This window comes from Engystomops pustulosus, chromosome 7 (genome assembly GCF_040894005.1).
Source record: "Engystomops pustulosus chromosome 7, aEngPut4.maternal, whole genome shotgun sequence".
NCBI lineage: Eukaryota > Metazoa > Chordata > Amphibia > Anura > Leptodactylidae > Engystomops > Engystomops pustulosus.
Window position 1 is genome coordinate 92656658 of NC_092417.1, and position 24244 is coordinate 92680901.

At 43.3% G+C, this 24244-nt stretch overlaps 1 protein-coding gene across 1 annotated transcript in view; it reads right to left on the reverse strand.

Moving 5' to 3' along the window:
- The window catches only part of PEPD (peptidase D), a 185381-nt gene that overhangs the window by 154313 nt on the left and 6824 nt on the right, over positions 1–24244 (reverse strand). Inside the window, exons 2-5 of the mRNA XM_072117244.1 lie at positions 17382–17565; positions 11306–11433; positions 5044–5107; positions 3129–3176 (exon numbers count right to left, since the gene is read on the reverse strand). Coding sequence (XP_071973345.1) covers positions 3129–3176; positions 5044–5107; positions 11306–11433; positions 17382–17565 — 424 coding nt within the window. The remainder of the gene's footprint in view (positions 1–3128; positions 3177–5043; positions 5108–11305; positions 11434–17381; positions 17566–24244) is intronic.

The following is a 24244-nucleotide window of genomic DNA, read 5'->3' on the forward strand; positions in this document are numbered from 1 at the left end:
GGGGCATCTAGGGCCTTTTAATTAGTAAAGGGGGGCATCTAGGGCCTTTTAATTAGTAAAGGTGGGCCTCTAGGGCCTTTTAATTTGTAAAGGGAGGCCGCTAGGGGCTCTTAATTAGTAAAGGGAGGCCGCAAGGGGCTCTTAATTAGTAAAGGGAGGCTGCTAGGGCCTTTTAATTAGTAAAGGGGGGCCTCTAGGGCCTTTTAATTAGTAAAGGGGGGCCTCTAGGGCCTTTTAATTTGTAAAGGGGGGCATCTAGGGCCTTTTAATTAGTAAAGGTGGGCCTCTAGGGCCTTTTAATTTGTAAAGGGGGGCATCTAGGGCCTTTTAATTAGTAAAGGGGGGCATCTAGGGCCTTTTAATTAGTAAAGGGGGGCATCTAGGGCCTTTTAATTAGTAAAGGTGGGCCTCTAGGGCCTTTTAATTTGTAAAGGGAGGCCGCTAGGGGCTCTTAATTAGTAAAGGGAGGCCGCTAGGGTCTTTTAATTAGTAAAGGGAGGCCGCTAGGGGCTTTTAATTAGTAAAGGGAGGCCGCTAGAGGTTTTTATTAGTAAAGGGAGGCCGCTAGAGGTTTTTATAAGTAAAGGGAGGCCGCTAGGGGTTTTTTATTAGTAAAGGGAGGCCTTTTATGACTGTTTTAGTGTCATTTTGTGCTATTTTGGTTGGTGGTGTGCCCCAGGATTTTCTAAGTATAAAAAGTGTGCCGCGGCTAAAAAAGGTTGAAAATCACTGTTTTAATTAGTAAAGGGAGGCCGCTAGGGTCTTTTAATTAGTAAAGGGAGGCCGCTAGGGGCTCTTAATTAGTAAAGGGAGGCCGCAAGGGGCTCTTAATTAGTAAAGGGAGGCTGCTAGGGCCTTTTAATTAGTAAAGGGGGGCCTCTAGGGCCTTTTAATTAGTAAAGGGGGGCCTCTAGGGCCTTTTAATTAGTAAAGGGGGGCCTCTAGGGCCTTTTAATTAGTAAAGGGGGGCATCTAGGGCCTTTTAATTAGTAAAGGTGGGCCTCTAGGGCCTTTTAATTTGTAAAGGGAGGCCGCTAGGGGCTCTTAATTAGTAAAGGGAGGCCGCTAGGGTCTTTTAATTAGTAAAGGGAGGCCGCTAGGGGCTCTTAATTAGTAAAGGGAGGCCGCTAGAGGTTTTTATTAGTAAAGGGAGGCCGCTAGGGGTTTTTTATTAGTAAAGGGAGGCCTTTTATGACTGTTTTAGTGTCATTTTGTGCTATTTTGGTTGGTGGTGTGCCCCAGGATTTTCTAAGTATAAAAAGTGTGCCGCGGCTCAAAAAAGGTTGAAAATCACTGTTTTAATTAGTAAAGGGAGGCCGCTAGGGTCTTTTAATTAGTAAAGGGAGGCCGCTAGGGGCTCTTAATTAGTAAAGGGAGGCCGCTAGGGGCTCTAAATTAGTAAAGGGAGGCCGCTAGGGGCTCTTAATTAGTAAAGGGAGGCCGGTAGGGGTTCTTAATTAGTAAAGGGAGGCCGCTCGGGTCTTTTAATTAGTAAAGGGAGGCCGCTAGAGGTTTTTATTAGTAAAGGGAGGCCGCTAGGGGTTTTTTATTAGTAAAGGGAGGCCTTTTATGACTGTTTTAGTGTCATTTTGTGCTATTTTGGTTGGTGGTGTGCCCCAGGATTTTCCAAGTATAAAAAGTGTGCCGCGGCTCAAAAAAGGTTGAAAATCACTGCTCTAGACAATGCTCCTAGTTTCAAGTTTTGTTCGGGTCAGTGGGAGAAATGAATGAAAAAAAAATGTATCTAGTTTTTTTTTTGCTACATTTGCAGTTTTAAATGCAGTTAGATTATAGGTAGTGTAAGCGTTTTTGTTTTCCATCCACTTCCAGCTGCAGCGAAAAGAAACTTTACCAAAATGTATAAGTAGCTCCAGCTTTAAAAATTTCATGTCAGCTATTCATTAATAGGAGACCATCAGGTCAAGTTTGTCAGAGCAGAAGCTACTCATACTCCATATGCAATAACTAGACTAGCAGGATATTGTTGTGAAAGTACACCTGTAAGTGGACACCATTACAGACAACACCATACCAGGGTATGAAATATAATTTCTAGGATGGCCTCTTTTCTGTGACATATCAACCTAAAAAAGGGAAAAAGAACAGAGAAGAGACATGTTGCCTGAGAAGATTCAAGGTTGCACTTCAGACACCCATGTCTTGGGTTCTATACCTAGCAGCATGATGATTTGGTTATGTACAAAAGATAAAAATTGCACCAGGCTTTTGGTTCTGTGATCTACTAAACCGGAGCTACGGGGGGTTAAAGGTAAAGTTGAAAACGCAAGCAGCAGATAAGCATCCAGGTCCCTCCTTTTCCATAAATTTCCTATTTCTCTGGTTCTGTAGTTTCTAGAACCACAACTCTGATGTGATCTGAAAGACGAGATTCTTATCTTTAATAAGACAACCAAGTTTCTACAGAAACCAAAGACACGGGCACCTGAAGTGAACCTTTAAAAGTGGCTCTTATGCAAATTTTCACATGAATTTGGAGAAGATTTTTTTATAAGGTAATCAGGTGAGACTACACATAAAAGACTCTAGAAACTCTAGAAATTATATTTCATATACAAGAGGGGGATAGTAATTTAGTGGGGTCAAATCTGGTGAAAGGTCCCCTTTAGGTTGGTGATACTATGGATAATATGTCCAACATTTTTGACCTGATACTTCCTCAACACAAATACTGAGTGTCAAGAGGAGTAAGTGGGTTATCACAGTGCAGGTTATCACAGTGCAGGTTATCACAGTGCAGGTTAACACAGTGGGGAACAAGAGTTTTGAATGAGTTAAAATCCAGCCTGTTGACACTTGTGAGATGTTATTCAATCTTAATAGGAATTAGAATTGCTTGCATAACCAGCTTTATAATCAAGAAACATGCTAATGAGTATTTTGCTCTAGTTTACCCAAGATAATATGGATACTTTGTTCAGAGGATATAATCATTGTCACAACCATAAAAGCTTCACAAGGGAATGTTAAGGCTGCAGTTCAACCACGCTTTTATCCTGAGCTTGCAAATTTATGAAAAAAAAAGACGGGACCTTTGGACCCCAAGATAGAAGCAGATTATAGAGGCAACAAGTAATTGGTGGCAGTCTATTCTTTTAAGGTTATCTTACCAGAGTGAGCAGGACTGACGGGCTCTTTGCACTTAAGACTTTGGCGATCTGATAGAAAGAAAGGAAAATGTTAATCGATGCAAACAGCCACCACTTAAGACGATAAGACACGTAGCTCCAACAGTGATCTTACAGTATGGGAATAGTTCAGCACTTTAAATACCAGACAGTAATAAGGTTATATACGGTAATCTGACAAATTGATGCCTTAACTCAACTCACTGATGATGTTACTGGTACCTAAAACTTTACTGGAAATAGAAGTTCCAATGAACCAGTGGATAGGAGATGCATGGAAGTTTTAGGTTTTTAGGGTTGTTTGACCCCTTGGACCCTCAATGATCATCATTACCACGGAACCTACCCAGTCACAAGGAGCAAAAGTCTCAAGACTATGGGACTGAAGTATCCCAGTATACTCCTTTAACTGAATATCTACTGAATTCTTTCTCAATAATGTGGTACATAAATAATATAGGAAAATCCATGTGCCCATCCAATGACATTACATTAGTGGGGGAACTAACATTATCAGCAAGTCCTACAAGCTGAATTAAAGAATTGTGTCTCTGCAGAGGTTTGAAGTAAAATTTTCCTCCCTCCCTCAGATGCTAGATGAATACAAAGGCAGGGTTACACAAATGTCTCCATTACCCTCCATATACAGGCTTGCTTACTGATGCAAGATTTATCGATTGACGCTGCTACAATAATGAAACATTTTCTCTCTCAACATTCACTTGTTAGCCGACACATGTCACGCACAATGGGAGATAAGATTGATGAATAGCAAAAGGTCTAGCTGTGCAGACATAATACAGCTCTGCCACATAAGGGCATTGTCAGAATGAACTGGACGAATATGTTGTGATCAGCAGTTACCATCAATAAAAGTTCATGGCTCCAATGGGAACCTGGCCTAAATCGCATGTCATGTGACTGAATGGGAGCTGCAGGAGCTTGCACCAGTGCACAGGGCAGGTAAGTTTATTGTACTAAGGCCTCAAGCAATCGACCGTAAATGGCAGCCATGAGCTAGCCGGAAAAATGGCAGCTGACTCAGTGCCGTCCCTGATTTAGTGTCTAAATACACCGTAATTTGCACCACATATTATAGAGCTGAGCCTATTCTATGGAGATCACCTTCCATCTCCATCTGGGTAAAAACCAGCTGCAAACTTACCCGTTTGTGGCATGTTGTGAGCACAAGACTAAGTGCATGTAGACTAAGGCACACTGCCGAGAGAACAAATGGGCCACAACCAGAGGAAGTTGTGTGCCCCGTTTTGGCTGGGCAGAGATCAACCGGAGCAGTCACCGGGCATGGTCTGAATGAGCTCACTGCACCATGCCCAATAGAGGTCTAAGGGGGAACTTAGGTTGAACATTCTTAAAAAATGTCTGTGTTCACATGTTTATGTTGTATGATGACAACTAACAGGCCAAACGGTGTGGGGGGGGGGGGGGGGGGAGATCTATAACTGGACAACCAGGGGAAAAACTGACTGTGACATTTTCCCTATATGCAGAATGGAGCACTGATTTTTTTTTTTTAATACTTAGCTGACCTTTATCCCATGTGTGTATGCACATTTTTTTTCTTGCTGTTTTAATATACCCAGAAGCTACAGTTACTTTGAAGTATTTACCCTTCCTGAAGTTAATATTTATTAGGCATCCCAGAGACTAATTTGGAGTTATATTTAACCTTTTCTAAGTTGACGGGTAAATGCTTTTAAAGGCAATGTGACCGCAATAAAAGCAATCTGTCGGATAAAGAAAAAATATACTTCAGTACAATTCAGCACATTTGGATTAGTTGGTTTGAATTTAATAGGATTGCTGGGTTTCCCACAAACACCTTCTGTCCTACAAACCATTATAACCATAGATTGGCAGCACAAATTTTACTTACATCACATGTGTACTGAACTTCATCAACCGCATATTTCTGTTTAAAGTACTCTGGGGGGTGGATCCTAGGGAACAAAATAAAAGATAAAACATGTCATAAAATACTCAACTTCATTGTCAGAATGTATCTGTGAATTCTGGTAACGAGAAATGAATGTCATAAGGAGTTCAGTGTAGTCCCCAAGCACTGTATAGTTCCTGCTTGACATCGGTGGCTTTGCCTATTGAAGGTGGCCATCCCTGCCTGACCTCATTGTGACCATGCAAAAGTTTAAGGGGGCTGTGAGTTAGCCATCTATATACATACTGGGGTGATACAAAGAATAGATCTTGGCGAACAGTGGCGTAACTAGAAGCTGATGGGACCCAGTGCAAAGTTTGTGCCAGGGCCCTGACTATAAATGTATGGTTTATGGTACTAATCTTCTCATATGGGAAAGTGAGACCTTATGGGCCCCCAAAGCCTCTTGGGCCCGGTTGCGACCACACCCCCTGCACCCCCTCAAGTTATGCCCCTGTTGGCGAACAATCCAAAGCACATAGAAAGCTGTACTTCCATCTGATCTTCCATCACACAAAACTGTGGTATGAAACTGTGAAGTATATGTTTATATGAAGAAAAAGAAAATGTATCCGATTTCTGCTGCTTCACTATCACTGTGTGAGAGACATTTAAAATATTAAAGTAAATGTTTCATCAGTAAACAAACAAAAGTTAATTTAACATAATTATGCATTCTACTAAAAAAATAACTCTCAAAACTTGCCACCAGCTGCGTCACAAAATTATACAGTGAACAAAGCGGAGGCTTCAGAGACTGGTTCTTAATTATGTGATGGGGAAGAGGGAATGTTTCCTGTCTACTCTTTAGCAGAAGGTGCAGGAAATTGCAAAAAGCAAGCAAATTACTCACATCATGAACAAGCAGTGTGAGCAATCAGGGTAAAACAGGATCCAAGTCGATTTCATATCAACTATACAAAGGATAGGGCACCTCGGAGATTATACATAGGGACTGGACTAAAGAACTAACATTTACTGTATATTACTGGTAATTCTTTAATCTGTATTTTAGAAATTAATGTTGAAAGTTTAGCTTTGCTTTAAGTCATATTGTATCTCAACAAATAACTAGTACAGCTGATAATAGTAAACGTTTATTAAATAAATATGTTACGGTGTCCTTCTTTTCCTCTGTCTTTCTTCCTTATTTAAGCAGTTTGTGTAAATTGTCTTTCTGTCCTGTTTCCCAATTACAGCTGAGAGATAAAGCAGCATGATAAAGTTTCTAATGAATAGAATTAGAAGTAAAATATTTTCTTGGTATGGAAAGAACTCAAAAAGGGGGAACATTGGCGCAAAAAAGGGTTGTGGGAGATTAGTGATGAATAATGGGTGACGTATGAGGAATGCCTAAGTGTTGGCAATTAGTAGGTGTCGCTGCTGGTATAATATGAGCCGCCCTAGCTCAGGTACGTACAAGACACTTAAATAAACAAACTGTCAGTCAGCGCAGGTATATTTGCTTGTTTTGGTATGGAAAGAGTTAAATCATTAGCCTCCTTATCTGTTTGAAGTGGATGGGAATTAGGCTTTCAGGTAGACTGCTCAATGAAAGAGTAAAAGCAGAAAAAAATAGTACAAAGGTTTACTATTATCACCTGCTCTATTCATTTCTGAAATTAAAAAGAAACTTCATTCAAAGGTTTAACTACTAAACTGCATTATGTTTCCGCCTGGATGACTTTTACATCTCACTCAATTGTAATAAGGATCATAAACCTAGTTAATGTACTGCAAATAGAAAAATAGTAAAGTATCAGCAGTTTTTCATAGGTTTAGTTTGTATCTTGCTAAATACTCCACCTACATTCTATACTCTATTTAAGTTTGATACCCAACTGATTACTATACTGACATTTATAAATGCTCACTAGGGCTCCAGCAATGTACTGAACTTAGACACATTGGATGGGATGCAATTCTGCATAAAGAATATCATGTGCAAATCTCAAATACCAGCAGGATTTATATTCTATTCACATGCAAAGTTTGCTACATAAATCTTCAGCTGATTCCAAGTTACATATTAGGAAAACAATCCAAGGATGATTGCATAGGATTCAGCCAAGACTTCTCTTTTCTTTTCTCCACAAGTATGAGTCATGCTTAACACCGCGCAGAACCCCAGGATCCCCAAGCTGGGGGCGCTGACAACTGCCTGGACCATAACAGAAAAGTGATGATTCCTGTTTGAGCTTCCTTGGGTATTTGCAGATCTTGCAAGTACTAGGAATTGTTGTCTTGTGGATTGGGGATAAAGCAGAAGTTATCAAGCAAGATGTCGCTGCATTTTTGTTCCTGACATTTAGATTTCCTTGAAGGAATGATGTAAAAGTGTAAATATTGTCTGAGTGCCGTACATAATGATGACCCAAGGGAGCAGATGCATTTCTAGATCTGCATCTGCTGAAAATAAAAATTGGAAAAGACGACAACATATTTGTAGGATTCAGTTTGGGACAAGGTGACTGAGCAGCCAATTAGAGCCAAGTCAATTAGCGCCAATCAAGTGCTGGATTCCCAGAATGCTCAGAGTTTTATCAAGTTAACAGATGGACTGTTCCGTATCTCTCACCTCTTGTTTAGATTTGATGGCAGTGAGAAGGGGAAACAGCAGGAACAGTATACAAGTTGTTGCTGAATAATACATGCCGGCCGTCAAGCGACTTTGTGAGGAAGGAGAAGAAAAAGAAAATGAAGGAATTTGTAGGTCTAGTAAGAAGGACAAACTGACCTAGGAAGAGCGGCTCCACTCTATATTTGTTGTTTTTTAAATTATTAGAAATATTGTTTTGGAAAAGAGGTTTTCCCATCACTATTTTATGATATATCCATAGTATGTGTCATATATATAGAATGATAGCTTTAGATCTAAACTCTGGGACCTGCTACTATGGCCGTACATGAGGGTTACACTCTCCACTCAACCCAGCTGCGGGAAGTGGGACAGTAGTCCTCCGTTACCAAAGATGGGTGTCCTAGATGTAGGATCTGCATCCATCATATACTTAAGCATACCCTGTGGATAAGTCATAAATGAACAAGATGGGAATATCCCTTTAAAACTAACCTGTCATCATGGATATCACCAAAAGACCCAAAACATGTACCTTCTTCTATTCCTTTCATGGTGTTCCATTAATGCTTTTATAGCTTCCAGTGGTCACGTTCATCCAAAATTACATTTTATTCTCTCTCTTCATGCACACCACAACCATATTTGGTGACTGACTAAATGTGCACTCTCTTCAGCAGGTGATAACGTACAATAATTTAAGCCAGGAAAAGCTAATTGTTCCTCTGCATTATAGAGTCTCATATAAAATGTTATGACAGGGTCTGTCAAAAAATTGAGATTGTTTCGAAAGGCATTAAGCAAAACTGTGAATGCATCCCTGGAGTTTATTAGAGCTCTGGATCATAACGGTAACACTACCAGCAAGTTCAGCTCTGGAGTACAGTATAGTATGAGCTGTAATAATACAATGATATAATCAGAAAAATACACCAAATACAAAGAAAAGTAGGTTTACAAAGTTACTGTACAACTGTAATTTTTACTTGTCTTTGACATGTTACTAATGTGAATATATTGGTGGTAAATAACTTTTGATCAGCATAGAAGCTACTGTATGCTGCCATCACATCACAGGAATATCTCTGTGTTACTCTGGTTACAGCAAGGCCCAGTGCGCCTTTCGCCTAATGCCAGAAAAGTAACATTTTTAACATAACGCAAATGAGAGTCTTTTAAAGGTGGATTGACAGCTCCACTTATCAAATGCATAAAACACATTCATCACATTCTTCTTTAGTGAATTCCATGTAAATACCTATTAATGAGATCATTCACATGTCTTCATGTTAAGCACAGGATGCATTTCCAATCACGCACTTAAAGATAATGATATTAAGAGCTGCTGAACCGATTTGACATAGCATCTGTTGCACAATATGTTGTACTTTCGAAATATCTCTAATCAATGTATTGAATCATTCTGACATTTAAAATTAATGAGAAGTAAATGGCAGCACAATTTTAATTAGACAAATGGAGGAAAGTACGACCAAGTTAGTTTTTAATTTAATCCTTAGGAATTAGCCAATTCTGCCCTCACCTGCCGGACTGGGTCAAAGAAATAAATAATTTAAAATGGTTAATAACAAGAAGCGGTATGAGAGGAATTGGTAACACATGCTGATGTTTATGAAACTTTAATTTTAATGAATATACAAATCCATGTATATGTACTTTGGGCACTGAAAGTACAGAATAAAGGGCAAAGAGTTCCCTAGAAAATGGTTATCAGTGGAGGTCCGGATCTGGGACAGCCACTAATTCTCAGAATACAAAGAGTGCAGCTGCTCTACAGAATATCCTTGCACATCAATGCTCCCAGCTGCAGCCCTATTCTCCTCCAGTAAATTGAACCTGAATTCTTATTAGGGATAGAGATGAGCAGACCCAACGTTTGCGTTCAAAGAGCCAATCCAGCAAACTAACGTCTATAGCTATTAGTCAAGGCTATGATTGGCCAGGGGGAAACCGGGCCTGCTCATCAGGGTCTGAAGGTTCGATTAAAAGAGGTTCTACCACAAGGAGAAACTTATCCCCTATTCATAGGAAAGAGAATAAATGTTTCATCACTCATCTTCAGTATTTTAAAGGAATCAATCCCCCTGTGTTACATTCACTTCTATGGGACTTCCAGGAGAGCTATCCCAGTTGTCCCATAGAAGACAAACCTACCGTACGTATACTCTAATAACCATAATCTGCATTCTGCTGTTCCAATCAATTTGTATGATAAACTATGCAATGATCAACCTCATTGATCAGTGACCTGGTAACAAAAGTTTCTAAGAGGAATAACAGATACCCGACACAAAAATTCTATAATGGGGCAAACTACAGCAGAAATTTTTTAGGAACAACTCATTACAAAAACCATAGTGTTAATGTTGTTAAACAGATAGAAGATGAATATTTTACAAAACATTTGATGCAAGAGCATATTACAAAACCTCCACTTTCTTTCACTACAACAATATTATATGTGTGCCCCTTTCAAATGTAAAGAATAAGATTAAAGGTGGTGTCTGTAGTGTATTTTATTAGAACATTGGACCTTACTTCTCCTATGCTTCTTAATCTGCTATTTAGCTTTCTTTCTGTATTCTGCCTCTATTCTACCATCATCCTTTATTCTTCCTCTTTTCAGCTCATCACTGGACCTCAGTACACATATATGGGTGCTTGTATAACAGTGTGTATATTCTTTTTATGCTTTCTTATGTAAGCAGCATATGGACCATCCTCATATCACTTTAATAGCAAGAACCAACAAATAATTATTAACTGCTGCAGCTAGCTTAGTAGATGAGGTTGGAAAAAGATGCAGGTCCATCAAGTCCAACCTATAGGTCCAACAAATGTTTTTTGCCCACCACCCCTGATATTTTTAACTATCAAAAAAGACAACCAGGCCTCTCTTGAACTTTTACAAAGTATCTTATATAACAACTTCCTGAGTTTCATAGACTCACTGCTCTTATGGTAAAGAATCCCTGTCTATGACGATAGTAGATGTGTTCCTATCGGTGTCAGTGGGTAGGTTACGTGCACAATGGTGCAGACAGATGGGCAGATTTTGCATTCATTGGGACAAATGACTTATGACACAATGTTACACCCTCTTGGGAATTGTGACCCACAGTTTGGGAAATAGTATAGACCTGTAAATACATGATACAGTAAGTGGGAGAGGAAATGTGGGTGCTTGGTGTAACCACCAAAATTACCACTGTATTTTTAGTGGGAATATTAGGTAAGATATCCCTAGCAACTACTCTTTCTCATAGATAATGACCTTAGAGAATAAAAGGGGGGCCTGAAATTACTTCTAGAATCCCATTACATTTACAATAATGAGCCAGTGCTAGGTTTCTCAATAGATGCTGCTTGTTTGCTGCATGCCCTTAGTAATTGTGTATAGCTATCAGTAGCTGCTGATAATAGTCCGTGCCATACTGCAGTGCTGGCAGCCATCACCGTAGGGTAATAAACTCCCCTGATTAGCTATAAAGCTCCAGACTATTGCTATGGACAGATCCCTCCCTTATATCTGTAAATTCTCATTCCTGTTCATGTACAGAGAGACATGGAACAAACTTAGTGGCAGAGGTTAATTTGTCTTACTTCCCCATCCACACAGCATAGCTCTCCGGGAGCTTTGGCACAAAGAGTATAGATTTTCCTGTATTGACATCAATGGCTCCATAGCATCCAGACTCTGTCACTCCAAACGCCCAATGAAAGAATGACTCCTAAGGGTTAAAAATGAAAAGTTAATTCTCATTACAACACACAAAATATATGTAGTACACAGGCAGTCCCCGAGTTATGCAAAAGATAGGCTCCATAAATTTGTTCTTAAGTTGAATTTGTATGCAAGTCAAAACTGTATATTTTATAATTGTAGTTCAAGACAATTTTTTTTTTTTGCCCAGTGACAATTGGAGTTTAACAATTTTTTGCTGAATTGAGACTTAATGATAATCCATGAAGCTTCATTACAGACATCTTATAGCTGATCATTGCAGCTTGGGATATAGTAAAGCAGAGAGCTTCACCTGACATCACAGTGGGCAGAGCGGTCCGTCTTTAACTAGAGGTCTTCTGTAAGGTTAGGTGCTAGTTCATCTATCAATCTTAAAGTTATGGCATATCCTTTATTTTAAAGACATATGAACCCCCTTTAGTGGAATCCCGATGTCAAACACGATGTCAGTATGTAATGTACTGATCTGTAAGGTGCAATTTATTTGAGATTTTCATTGTGTGTCGCTTTTTTTTTCATATATTTAATGCAAAACTCCCATTATGTGCTATGCAAAGCACATTAAAGGGGTATTCCCATGAAGACGAGTTTCTTATATGTACTCAGGGTAGCAAAATAACACATTCTCTTATTCACTGTTATTAACAAAAATACAGCATTTCACAGATACAAGTCCAACCTGTCTCTAACAGTCCTTGTTCGCACAATTTCAGTTGGCCCTAGACACGACCCTGTAACTTCTGACTTAGGCTTGGGTGGTGGCCATCTTGGATTCCTGTGTGACTCTTTGCTGCTGAGTTTCTGTCTCTCTCTGCTCTGTGCCTGTAGCCACACCCACTGTAATACAGCACGGAGTTCACAGACACTCACTCACTTCCTGCCAGCACCACATTGTGAGGAAAGAGAAACTGCAAGCCAAACTAGATGCAGATACCATATATAGTATAAGCCGACTTGAGTATAAGCCAAGAACCCTAATTTTACCACCAAAAACTGGGAAAACCTATTGACCTCGAGTATAAGCCGAGGGTGGGAAATGTATTGGTCACAGTCTCCCAGTATATAGCCAGCCCCCAGTAGTATACAGCCAGCGAGTCCCATTTTTTCTGTCTCTATTAGAACTAGTATACAGCCGGGCAGCCCCCTGTAGTATACAGCCAGGCAGCCCCCTGTAGTACACAGCCAGGCAGCCCCCTGTAGTATACAGCCAGGCAGCCCCCTGTAGTATACAGCAAGGCAGCCCCCTGTAGTATACAGCCAGCCAGACCCCTGTAGTATACAGCCAGCCCCCAGTAGTATACAGCCAGCACCCAGTAATATACAGCCAGCCAGCCACATGTAGTATACAGCCAGCCAGCCCCCAGTAGTATACAGCCAGCCAGCCCCCAGTAGTATACAGCCAGCCAGCCCCCAGTAGTATACAGCCAGCCAGCCCCCAGTAGTATACAGCCAGCCAGCCCCCAGTAGTATACAGCCAGCAGCCAGTAATATACAGCCAGCCAGCCCCCAGTAGTATACAGCCAGCCCCAAGTAGTATACAGCCAGCCAGCCCCAAGTAGTATACAGCCAGCCAGCCCCAAGTAGTATACAGCCAGCCCCAAGTAGTATACAGCCAGCCCCAAGTAGTATACAGCCAGCCAGCCCCAAGTAGTATACAGCCAGCACCCAGTAATATACAGCCAGCCAGCCACATGTAGTATACAGCCAGCCCCCAGTAGTATACAGCCAGCCAGCCCCCAGTAGTATACAGCCAGCCAGCCCCCAGTAGTATACAGCCAGCCAGCCCCCAGTAGTATACAGCCAGCCAGCCCCCAGTAGTATACAGCCAGCCAGCCCCCAGTAGTATACAGCCAGCCAGCCCCCAGTAGTATACAGCCAGCCAGCCCCCAGTAGTATACAGCCAGCCCCCAGTAGTATACAGCCAACCAGCCCCCAGTAGTATACAGCCAGCCAGCCCCCAGTAGTATACAGCCAGCCAGCCCCCAGTAGTATACAGCCAGCCAGCCCCCAGTAGTATACAGCCAGCCCCCAGTAGTATACAGCCAGCCAGCCCCCAGTAGTATACAGCCAGCCCCAAGTAGTATACAGCCAGCGAGTCCCATTTTTTCTGTCTCTATTAGAACTAGTATACAGCCGGGCAGCCCCCTGTAGTATACAGCCAGGCAGCCCCCTGTAGTACACAGCCAGGCAGCCCCCTGTAGTATACAGCCAGGCAGCCCCCTGTAGTATACAGCAAGGCAGCCCCCTGTAGTATACAGCCAGCCAGACCCCTGTAGTATACAGCCAGCCCCCAGTAGTATACAGCCAGCACCCAGTAATATACAGCCAGCCAGCCACATGTAGTATACAGCCAGCCAGCCCCCAGTAGTATACAGCCAGCCAGCCCCCAGTAGTATACAGCCAGCCAGCCCCCAGTAGTATACAGCCAGCCAGCCCCCAGTAGTATACAGCCAGCACCCAGTAATATACAGCCAGCCAGCCCCCAGTAGTATACAGCCAGCCCCAAGTAGTATACAGCCAGCCAGCCCCAAGTAGTATACAGCCAGCCAGCCCCAAGTAGTATACAGCCAGCCCCAAGTAGTATACAGCCAGCCCCAAGTAGTATACAGCCAGCCCCAAGTAGTATACAGCCAGCCAGCCCCAAGTAGTATACAGCCAGCACCCAGTAATATACAGCCAGCCAGCCACATGTAGTATACAGCCAGCCCCCAGTAGTATACAGCCAGCCAGCCCCCAGTAGTATACAGCCAGCCAGCCCCCAGTAGTATACAGCCAGCCAGCCCCCAGTAGTATACAGCCAGCCAGCCCCCAGTAGTATACAGCCAGCCAGCCCCCAGTAGTATACAGCCAGCCAGCCCCCAGTAGTATACAGCCAGCCCCCAGTAGTATACAGCCAACCAGCCCCCAGTAGTATACAGCCAGCCAGCCCCCAGTAGTATACAGCCAGCCAGCCCCCAGTAGTATACAGCCAGCCAGCCCCCAGTAGTATACAGCCAGCCCCCAGTAGTATACAGCCAGCCAGCCCCCAGTAGTATACAGCCAGCCAGCCCCCAGTAGTATACAGCCAGCACCCAGTAATATACAGCCAGCCAGCCCCCAGTATACAGCCAGCCAGCCCCCAGTAGTATACAGCCAGCCCCAAGTAGTATACAGCCAGCCCCAAGTAGTATACAGCCAGCCCCAAGTAGTATACAGCCAGCCCCAAGTAGTATACAGCCAGCCCCAAGTAGTATACAGCCAGCCAGCCCCAAGTGGTATACAGCCAGCACCCAGTAATATACAGCCAGCCAGATGTAGTATACAGCCAGCCCCCAGTAGTATACAGCCAGCCAGCCCCCAGTAGTATACAGCCAGCCAGCCCCCAGTAGTATACAGCCAGCCCCCAGTAGTATACAGCCAGCCAGCCCCCAGTAGTATACAGCCAGCCAGCCCCCAGTAGTATACAGCCAGCCAGCCCCCAGTAGTATACAGCCAGCACCCAGTAATATACAGCCAGCCAGCCCCCAGTATACAGCCAGCCAGCCCCCAGTAGTATACAGCCAGCCCCAAGTAGTATACAGCCAGCCAGCCCCAAGTAGTATACAGCCAGCCAGCCCCAAGTAGTATACAGCCAGCCCCAAGTAGTATACAGCCAGCCCCAAGTAGTATACAGCCAGCCCCAAGTAGTATACAGCCAGCCAGCCCCAAGTGGTATACAGCCAGCACCCAGTAATATACAGCCAGCCAGATGTAGTATACAGCCAGCCCCCAGTAGTATACAGCCAGCCAGCCCCCAGTAGTATACAGCCAGCCAGCCCCCAGTAGTATACAGCCAGCCAGCCCCCAGTAGTATACAGCCAGCCAGCCCCCAGTAGTATACATCCAGCCCCAAGTAGTATACAGCCAGCCTGCCCCAAGTAATATACAGCCAGCCAGCCCCCTGTAGTATACAGCCAGCCAGCCCCCTGTAGTATACAGCCAGCCAACCCCAAGTAGTATACAGCCAGCCAACCCCAAGTAGTATACAGCCAGCCAACCCCAAGTAGTATACAGCCAGCCAACCCCAAGTAGTATACAGCCAGCCAGCCCCAAGTAGTATACAGCCTGCCAGCCCCAAGTAGTATACAGCCTGCCAGCCCCAAGTAGTATACAGCCTGCCAGCCCCAAGTAGTATACAGCCTGCCAGCCCCAAGTAGTATACAGCCTGCCAGCCCCAAGTAGTATACAGCCTGCCAGCCCCAAGTAGTATACAGCCTGCCAGCCCCAAGTAGTATACAGCCAGCCATCCCCCAGTAGCATACAGCCAGCCATCCCCCAGTAGTATACAGCCAGCCAGACCCCAGTAGTATACAGCCAGCCAGACCCCAGTAGTATACAGCCAGCCAGGCCACAGTAGTATACACCCAGCCAGACCACAGTAGTATACAGCCAGCCAGACCACAGTAGTATACAGCCAGCCAGACCACAGTAGTATACAGCCAGCCAGACCACAGTAGTATACAGCCAGCCAGACCACAGTAGTATACAGCCAGCCAGACCACAGTAGTATGCAGCCAGCCAGACCCCAGTAGTAAGCAGCCAGCCAGCCCCCAGTGGTAAGCAGCCAGCCAGCCCCCAGTGGTAAGCAGCCAGCCAGCCCCCAGTAGTATACAGCCAGCCAGACCCCAGTAGTAAGCAGCCAGCCAGACCCCAGTAGTAAGCAGCCAGCCAGCCCCCAGTAGTAAGCAGCCAGCCAGCCCCCAGTAGTAAGCAGCCAGCCAGCCCCCAGTAGTAAGCAGCCAGCCAGCCCCCAGTAGTAAGCAGCCAGCCAGCCTCCAGTAGTAAGCAGCCAGCCAGCCCCCAGTAGTAAGCAGCCAGCCAGCCCCCAGTAGTAAGCAGCAAGCCAGCCCCCAGTAGTAAGCAGCCAGCCAGCCCACAACGCCCCAGTAGTATACAGCCAGCAACGCCCCAGTAGTATACAGCCAGGCCCCAGTAGTATAAAACCAGCCAGCCCCAAGTAGTATATAGCCAGCCAGCCCCAAGTAGTAATAGGCATTTAATACATCTCAGATCTGTTTCATCTCTCTTTCTATGTGTCAGTGTGTGTGTACAATGTCAGAAGCCAGATGAAAGTGTATATACGCCTGTACCCTCATAATTTAACCACATTGTAACCCCACAGAACTAGAGGGATCATAATGTGTCTGCTTAGAGGCACAAAACTGTTCTGAGTGTAAAGGGTGCTGCCTCGTCCTAGCCGGCAGGATAACCTCCGGATGAAAGCAGGGAGCGATAGGAGCTAAACCACCAGTAAAATTGTAAAGTAAGGGGTTAAAATGATCTTTATTGTGTAAACATCACTAGGGGATTAAGATTTGAGAATCGTCTTTCCTGGGAAAACCCCTTTAAGTTGTTTAGGACCAGTCAGAGCTTTCCATTAAAGAAGAGCATAATATCAGCTAATAGCTGAAGGTGAACAGAGAACCTTCTGTTAACCATGTGTTCTATTGTCAACATATGTAATGATCTTTCAAGTTAAATATAAAAATATAAATCAATAAAAATTCCCTGCCTGATATAAAAAATATGGGTTGTGACAGCACCCTAAGCTTCAGTCCTGCTATTAGTGGTTATGGTTTAGCCATTCGTGGGTTTAACAATTTGTTTCACTGCTTACATACTGTGGATAAAAATCGTTCCATGGTCATGTGATGTCACACAGGTGCACGGCTCGTTATATCACACAAGTAACTGTGATTACTCTTTGTGATTCTAACGGGCAGTGCATCTGTGCGACATTACATGACCAGGGACCGGTGTTTATCCACCGGAAGTAAATAATGAGGCTTCCTGTTGAATGACAGCAAGCAGAGATCTACAAAACATACTTATGTCTGTTGGACTTCATGGCTCTAGATGCTCCTCCAGGTCTCCAAACACTTTTAAACTACAATAGACTTGTACACATAAACTCACCTGACGAAAGAGGATACCAGTATCTGTGCAGTATCGATTGGTCTCTTCTCCACCTTGCAGGACCACAATAGCATCTTTGGGGACATTATTGTTGTTTCTCAGCCTGTCACAGAGACGTTTTCTGTTCAGGGCAAATAGAGCAACAGGCACTTTCAGGGTTTCATTCCCCAGCCAATACGATGGTCTAGAAGATTCAGACAAGAAATGGAAGTCATTGCCATAGATCTCAAATAAAAATTACAGATTTTATGATCATCATTGTAATCATCAGTAAAGAGATATACCGGTAGTTGCAGGATATTGGCCATCAAGTGATCCCAATCTTAAAAGGTATTACCAGTTCAGCGAATAAATCTTATTGTTTTGTATGATAAAAACCTGTACAATTTTCCTATATACTTACGGTTTCAATTCCTCACTGTTTTCTAGATCTCTGTTTGCGGACATTCAAGAAAGCTTCTTTGTTTACTTCATGTCGTTAGAAATCTGTCCCTTGTCATGTGATGTCACACAGGTGCACGGCTGTTTAGGTCACAAAGCTATAATTAAAAGAGCTTGCACCTGTGTGACCATGGTCAGATTTCCAAAGTATTTTAGAAAATTCTATAACTTTTAATTGTGCAAACAATTAGATTTATTTGCTGAGTTGGGAATACCCTTTAACATTTGATATCACTTGATGAATTTGGTGAAAACTAGGATAAATTTCTCCCACCGTTATGAAACAGAATAAAATATGATATATCTATATATCTATATCATAGCAAAAATATTGCTGCAGCCGCTGCATTTTTGTTGTAATAAATAACGGAAAGTAGCGAGAGCACCACTAGAGGTGTTGTGAACTTATTATTACTCCAGCACAGACACCACAAAAACTGACTTTAAAATTTCCCTCACTACATATCTTATCTTGTCTAATGAGCAGGGGAATTGTAGGGGGACCTGAAGCAGAAGTCTTGAGCATCACATGTGTCATGTTCAATGTGTGACTTCTGAACAATGAATACTGCTATTTACCACAGTAGTGCAAGCATAAATGCCAATGTTAACAACTTTATACCACCGGGGGACCAGGAAGAAGAAGAGGAAACTTGATGCCAATTAGACATGAATAATGTGGGGGAATGAGGTATAAAGAGGTGCCAAGCTGCAGACCATGAATGATACAACCATGCAGAACCAAAAAACAGCTGGAATGACTTGTGTACAGCATCGTGACTGTACATTATAGGGAGGGCTGTGGAGTCGGTAAGACAAACTTCCAACGCCAGCACTACCAAAATGGTCACCGACTTCAACTCCACAGTCCTGTCACTCGAGCAGTGCTGACATAAGTGCAAGCATTCCTTCCCATGTTTGTAGATAGTCACCATTATGAGCAAGTACTCTGCTTAAAACACGTTGATTTTTATGCACTCCAGTATGGCATTGGTAATGTTACTGAAATAAAGCTGAAACGTATCTGAAATCTGGCTGGACCGTGATTATATTTTGTTGTATCTATATACCTTCGCAGAAAGGTGGCCCGTGCCTCAGTAGACATGCATGTTTACAGGAGGAAGGGTGAGCTGGAATATTTACCAATATTAAGTAGGTAAATATGAAGTCGGTAAGACAAACCTCTGACTCCTCAACTTCCCCAACTCCAACTACCACATACATGTCATTTTTAGCAATACATTTATAGTAATAATGAGGCTTTTTACCACCACTATGATGACAATAGCCAAGTTTTTTAGGTGAAACATAAAAATATTTATTGGAATACAACCTTCCTCTTTCATCTTCCTCTCTACACTGACTTGAGTAGGGGGCAATGCAGTAACCACATGGTCAATATCTCTAACAATTTCTGGTTTTAGAGCAATTGCCTTATGAACAGTAAGTTTTTATGAACGGTTAAACTTTCAATACCAGGCTGCTCCCTGGGAACAGGCCTCATCTTTTGAAAATTTTCACCAAATTTCCATTTTTTATATAAATAAGTCCAAAAAGTTTCAACCAAATTGTCATACTTGTTAAAGGGCACCTACCACCACAAATCTACCTATAAAGGTAGATTGGGTGGTAGGTGGATCAATGGGACGTGAGGATAGCCCTTTTGATAACTTTTATTACACATTTATTCAAATTTACTTATGCGGCTACTGCGCAGAAGAGCAGGCCCGCACCTGCGCGGTCACTGCTCCGAAACAGACACGGGCCTGCTCTTCTGTGCATGCGCAGACGGCAGGATCGCCGGGCGAGGGCGCGCAGCTACGCGGAGCTGCGCGCCGAAGATGGGTGAGTAGGAGGAGTAAAGTGGCTACCGGGGCCTGGAGTAGCCGCCTCGTGTAACCTCAGATGCGGCTACTCCACGCGCCAGTAGCCGCATAAGTAAATTTGAATAAATGTGTAATAAAAGTTATCAAAAAAGTGTGGGGACGTGAGGATTAGCCCTTAAAAGAGCTATCCTCACGTCCCATTGATCCACCTACCACCCAATCTACCTTTATAGGTAGATTTGTGGTGGTAGGTTTCCTTTAAGTTAAAGCGTTCTAAAGCTACAAGTGCATATCGTCACACATTGCAGATTTGAAAATTGAGCTGTGTCCTAAAGCTGAAAATAAAGTGCCCTCAATGGGTTAAAGGGATTTTCCCATGAAAGAACATTCTCAAATTTCAATCCCCTAGTGATGTTTACACAATAAAGATCATTTTTAACCCCTTACTTTACAATGTTATTCAGTTGTATTGCTGTTTTAGCTCCTATCAATCCTTAGGCTGAATACTGTACTAACAGACTGACACATAGAAAGAGAGAAATGAGATAGATGAGAGATGATGAGATCCATATTACAAACTCTCTCTGCTCTGTTCTTACACTATGAGATCTGCAGTGCCTCCCTCCCCCTTCACCCAGATAAAGAACTTATCTGCCTGTATCTTGCAGCCTCTCTGTCCTCTTAATGTGAGGTGTTTGCCGTTAGGAATGCAGTATTTGTGAGCTCTGTCCTGGAATGCAAGGGTGGGGACTAGAGGCAGAGGGCAGGCAGAAAAGCAAGATGGCTTCCGCGAGCATAAGGCAGAAGTTACAGGGTCGGATACCAGGTACAACTGAAATTGTGTACACCAAGACTGATAGAGACAGGTTAGAATTATATCTGTGAAATACTGTATTTTTGTTATAAACAGTGAATTAGAGAATGTGTTATTTTGTTATCCCGATTACATTTAAGAAACTTGTCTTCGTGGGAATAGCCCTTTAATAACTCCACTCACCCCCATCTGCTCTTTATCGGCTTTGTAACACTACCCTCCCCTTCTACTTAAATTCTGTAGCTGCAGAGCACAGGCAGCTCGTAAGATGTAATCACTGCCCCGCTTCCGGGTCATGTGACTGGAGAATGTCATATGACCCGATGATGTCAGCAAAGGTCCTTTCCTGAACTATCAGGACACAAGGAGAGGGAGAGAGCAATACAGAGGCAGTGCTTGATTGTCCTGACTTTTGGACTTTTTAACAAAACGTTTCTAAATTCAGAAAATATGCTGTATATACATTGAGAAATTGCTGTTTATACAATTATTTAATATTAAGTGGAAGTTGAAACTACACCTTTATGTGATGACTTCCCGCAGTCACCAAGAGGTCACATCACTTACATTACATATTACAATCAAAACAACGTATTCCCTGCTGTAAAATATATGAATATTAAAAATTACACAGAAGTTGCAGCTGTGTGCTTTTGTACAGGTCACGTCACTGAGTTATACAAGTATCCATATAATGAAAAGCATCATACCCAGAGCAAAGCAAGTCATGGGACATTCAGCGCACTAAACCACAACACCGGTGAAGATCTCCTCTCCATCCCAATGCAGCAGATTACTTTCTGGTTGCCCTAAATTTTCTATACATTGGGAGAACAGAGTAGACCACTGGTTGAGTAAAGTAGGCTCATAAAGAAAGGGGGGTTGGAGTTATGGGAGCTGGAGTTAGAAGGGCTTCATATATTAGTGGTATGGAGAAGATGCCATCTTTTGGCAGAAAAAAATTATAGTTCCACCCACCCTTTCCTATTAGTTGTTTTTGTGTTAGGATTCACATTTTGGTAGAGGAGGGATACAAGTAACATGTACACTCATCGGCCACTTTATTAGGTACACCATGCTAGTAACGGGTTGGACCCCCTTTTGCCTTCAGAACTGCCTCAGTTCTTCGTGGCATAGATTCAACAAGGTGCTGGAAGCATTCCTCAGAGATTTTGGTCCATATTGACATAATGGCATCACACAGTTGCCGCAGATTTGTCGGCTGACCATGATGCGAATCTCCCGTTCCACCACATCCCAAAGATGCTCTATTGGATTGAGATCTGGTGACTGTGGAGGCCATTTGAGTACAGTGAACTCATTGTCATGTTCAAGAAACCAGTCGGAGATGATTCCAGCTTTATGACATGGCACATTATCCTGCTGAAAGTACCCATCAGATGTTGGGTACATTGTGGTCATAAAGGGATGGACATGGTCAGCAACAATACTCAGGTAGGCTGTGGCGTTGCAACGATGCTCAATTGGTACCAAGGGGCCCAAAGAGTGCCAAGAAAATATTCCCCACACCATGACACTACCACCACCAGCCTGAACCGTTGATACAAGGCAGGTTGGATCCATGCTTTCATGTTGTTGACGCCAAATTCTGACCCTACCATCCGAATGTTGCAGCAGAAATCGAGACTCATCAGACCAGGCAACGTTTTTCCAATCTTCTACTGTCCAATTTCGATGAGCTTGTGCAAATTGTAGCCTCAGTTTCCTGTTCTTAGCTGAAAGGAGTGGCACCCGGTGTGGTCTTCTGCTGCTGTAGCCCATCTGCCTCAAAGTTCGACGTACTGTGCGTTCAGAGATGCTCTTCTGCCTACCTTTGTTGTAACGGGTGGCGATTTGAGTCACTGTTGCCTTTCTATCAGCTCGAACCAGTCTGCCCATTCTCCTCTGACCTCTGGCATCAACAAGGCATTTCCGCCCACAGAACTGCCGCTCACTGGATGTTTTTTCTTTTTCGGACCATTCTCTGTAAACCCTAGAGATGGCTGTGCGTGAAAATCCCAACAACCATGCCACGTTTAAAGGCACTCAAATCACCTTTCTTCCCCATACTGATGCTCGGTTTGAACTGCAGGAGATTGTCTTGACCATGTCTACATGCCTAAGTTGCAGCCATGTGATTGGCTGATTAGAAATTAAGTGTTAACGAGCAGTTGGACAGGTGTACCTAATAAAGTGGCCGGTGAGTGTATAAGTTTGGGTTAATGGTTGAGCAGTTCAGGCTGCTTTTGTGATTGTATGCATGGCGGACAACAGCCGATTAGGTTTTTCTTATCCCTTCCCCCATGTACATTATTAAATGGGACACATGTCTCTTTTTTCTGGTTTGGCTTTTTCTTCTTTTTGTGGAGCATGTGCACTTTTGCTACTTTTCTTCTGTACCTAAGACTACCTCTCTTCAAAGTTCCCCATTGTCTAGTTTTCTGCAGTGTTATCACCCAATTCCAGATGTTAAAGTCTCGACTTTTTGCAAAAAGATGCAAATCTGTACCTGCTGTTGTCAGGCATAGGAAAGCTGTTTGTGACTTTTGAGGACTTTTTTCAAATATAGTTTAAATATTCACAAAATTGTTAAAGACCTTTAGGCTGCATTCACACTACCGCAAGGGGGACGTATATATGGCCAACGTACATAAGGCCGATATACGTCCCCCATAGACGGGAATGGGCGCCCTACGGGAGCGGTACCCCGTGAAAAAATAGGACATGTATCCCTATGGAGAAGGGCGGGGGTGAGCAGCACTCTCCCCCTCCTCCTCTCCCGGCACGCTGCCGTGCGCCCACCGTGCTACGGTACGGCGGGCACCGGTCGTGTGAATCCAGCCTTACTCAGATGTATTGAAAAAACTCATTAAATATATCTGATTTGCCGAACAGCATAAAAAGAAAGAAAAGCCAGAAAGAAAAGTCAAACTTAAGCTACATGTGCCCAAATGTATTTTAATTTTTATATAAGTGATGGTTTATACTAAGAATCTAAATTCCCCATCCCTGTTTTTATAATTGGACTGTCCTTCAGTGGTCTGCCATTGCTTCTTGTTTACACACTCAAAGAGATTGTATGACATAGGGTTTGTAGAGACAAGAGACAGTGACGCCTATGCTGAACTACTCTTTACTAGCAAGATCGGAGATCCACAGTAAAAAGTGTCACCTGGAGGCGCATGCTCAATAAACAGATAAGGCCTCTTTCCCACTTGGATTGCAGATCACGTCAGAGTCTGATCAAGGTGCGATCAGGGTTTGGTCAGTGAAAAAAATGGCATTTTTCATCAGAGTTCAATCAGTTTTCAGTCAGAGTTTGTTCAGTGTCTCAGTTTTTCACACGTGTTTTTTTTTGTGTTTCCAATGCATTTTTCACACGCAGATAACGCACGTGAAAAAGACGCAGCACTGAAGTCTATCTTTTCTATGGCAATTGATCAGTGAAAAACGCATTGCACTTGAAAGTGTCTCAGAGTGCAATGCGCTCATGCATCTCCATAGACTTGTATAATGCGTTTTTCTCTGCAAGTCTAAAAAAAACAATTGAATACAATGGGTCATGGTGCATTGCAAGTTCTGCGCGTTAAAAGCATGCACTGAACATGTGAAAAACGCAAGTGTGAAAGAGGCCTAAGGCCGGCGCCACGCGTGGCGCTTTGTCTGCGCTTGCAAACGCAGACAAAGTCGCGCCCACCGGGGCGGGCCTCGGCCCGATCGCATCGGCGTTTGTACGGAAACGCCTGCGATCGGGAACGAGCCGCTAGTGTTTCGCGTTAAAT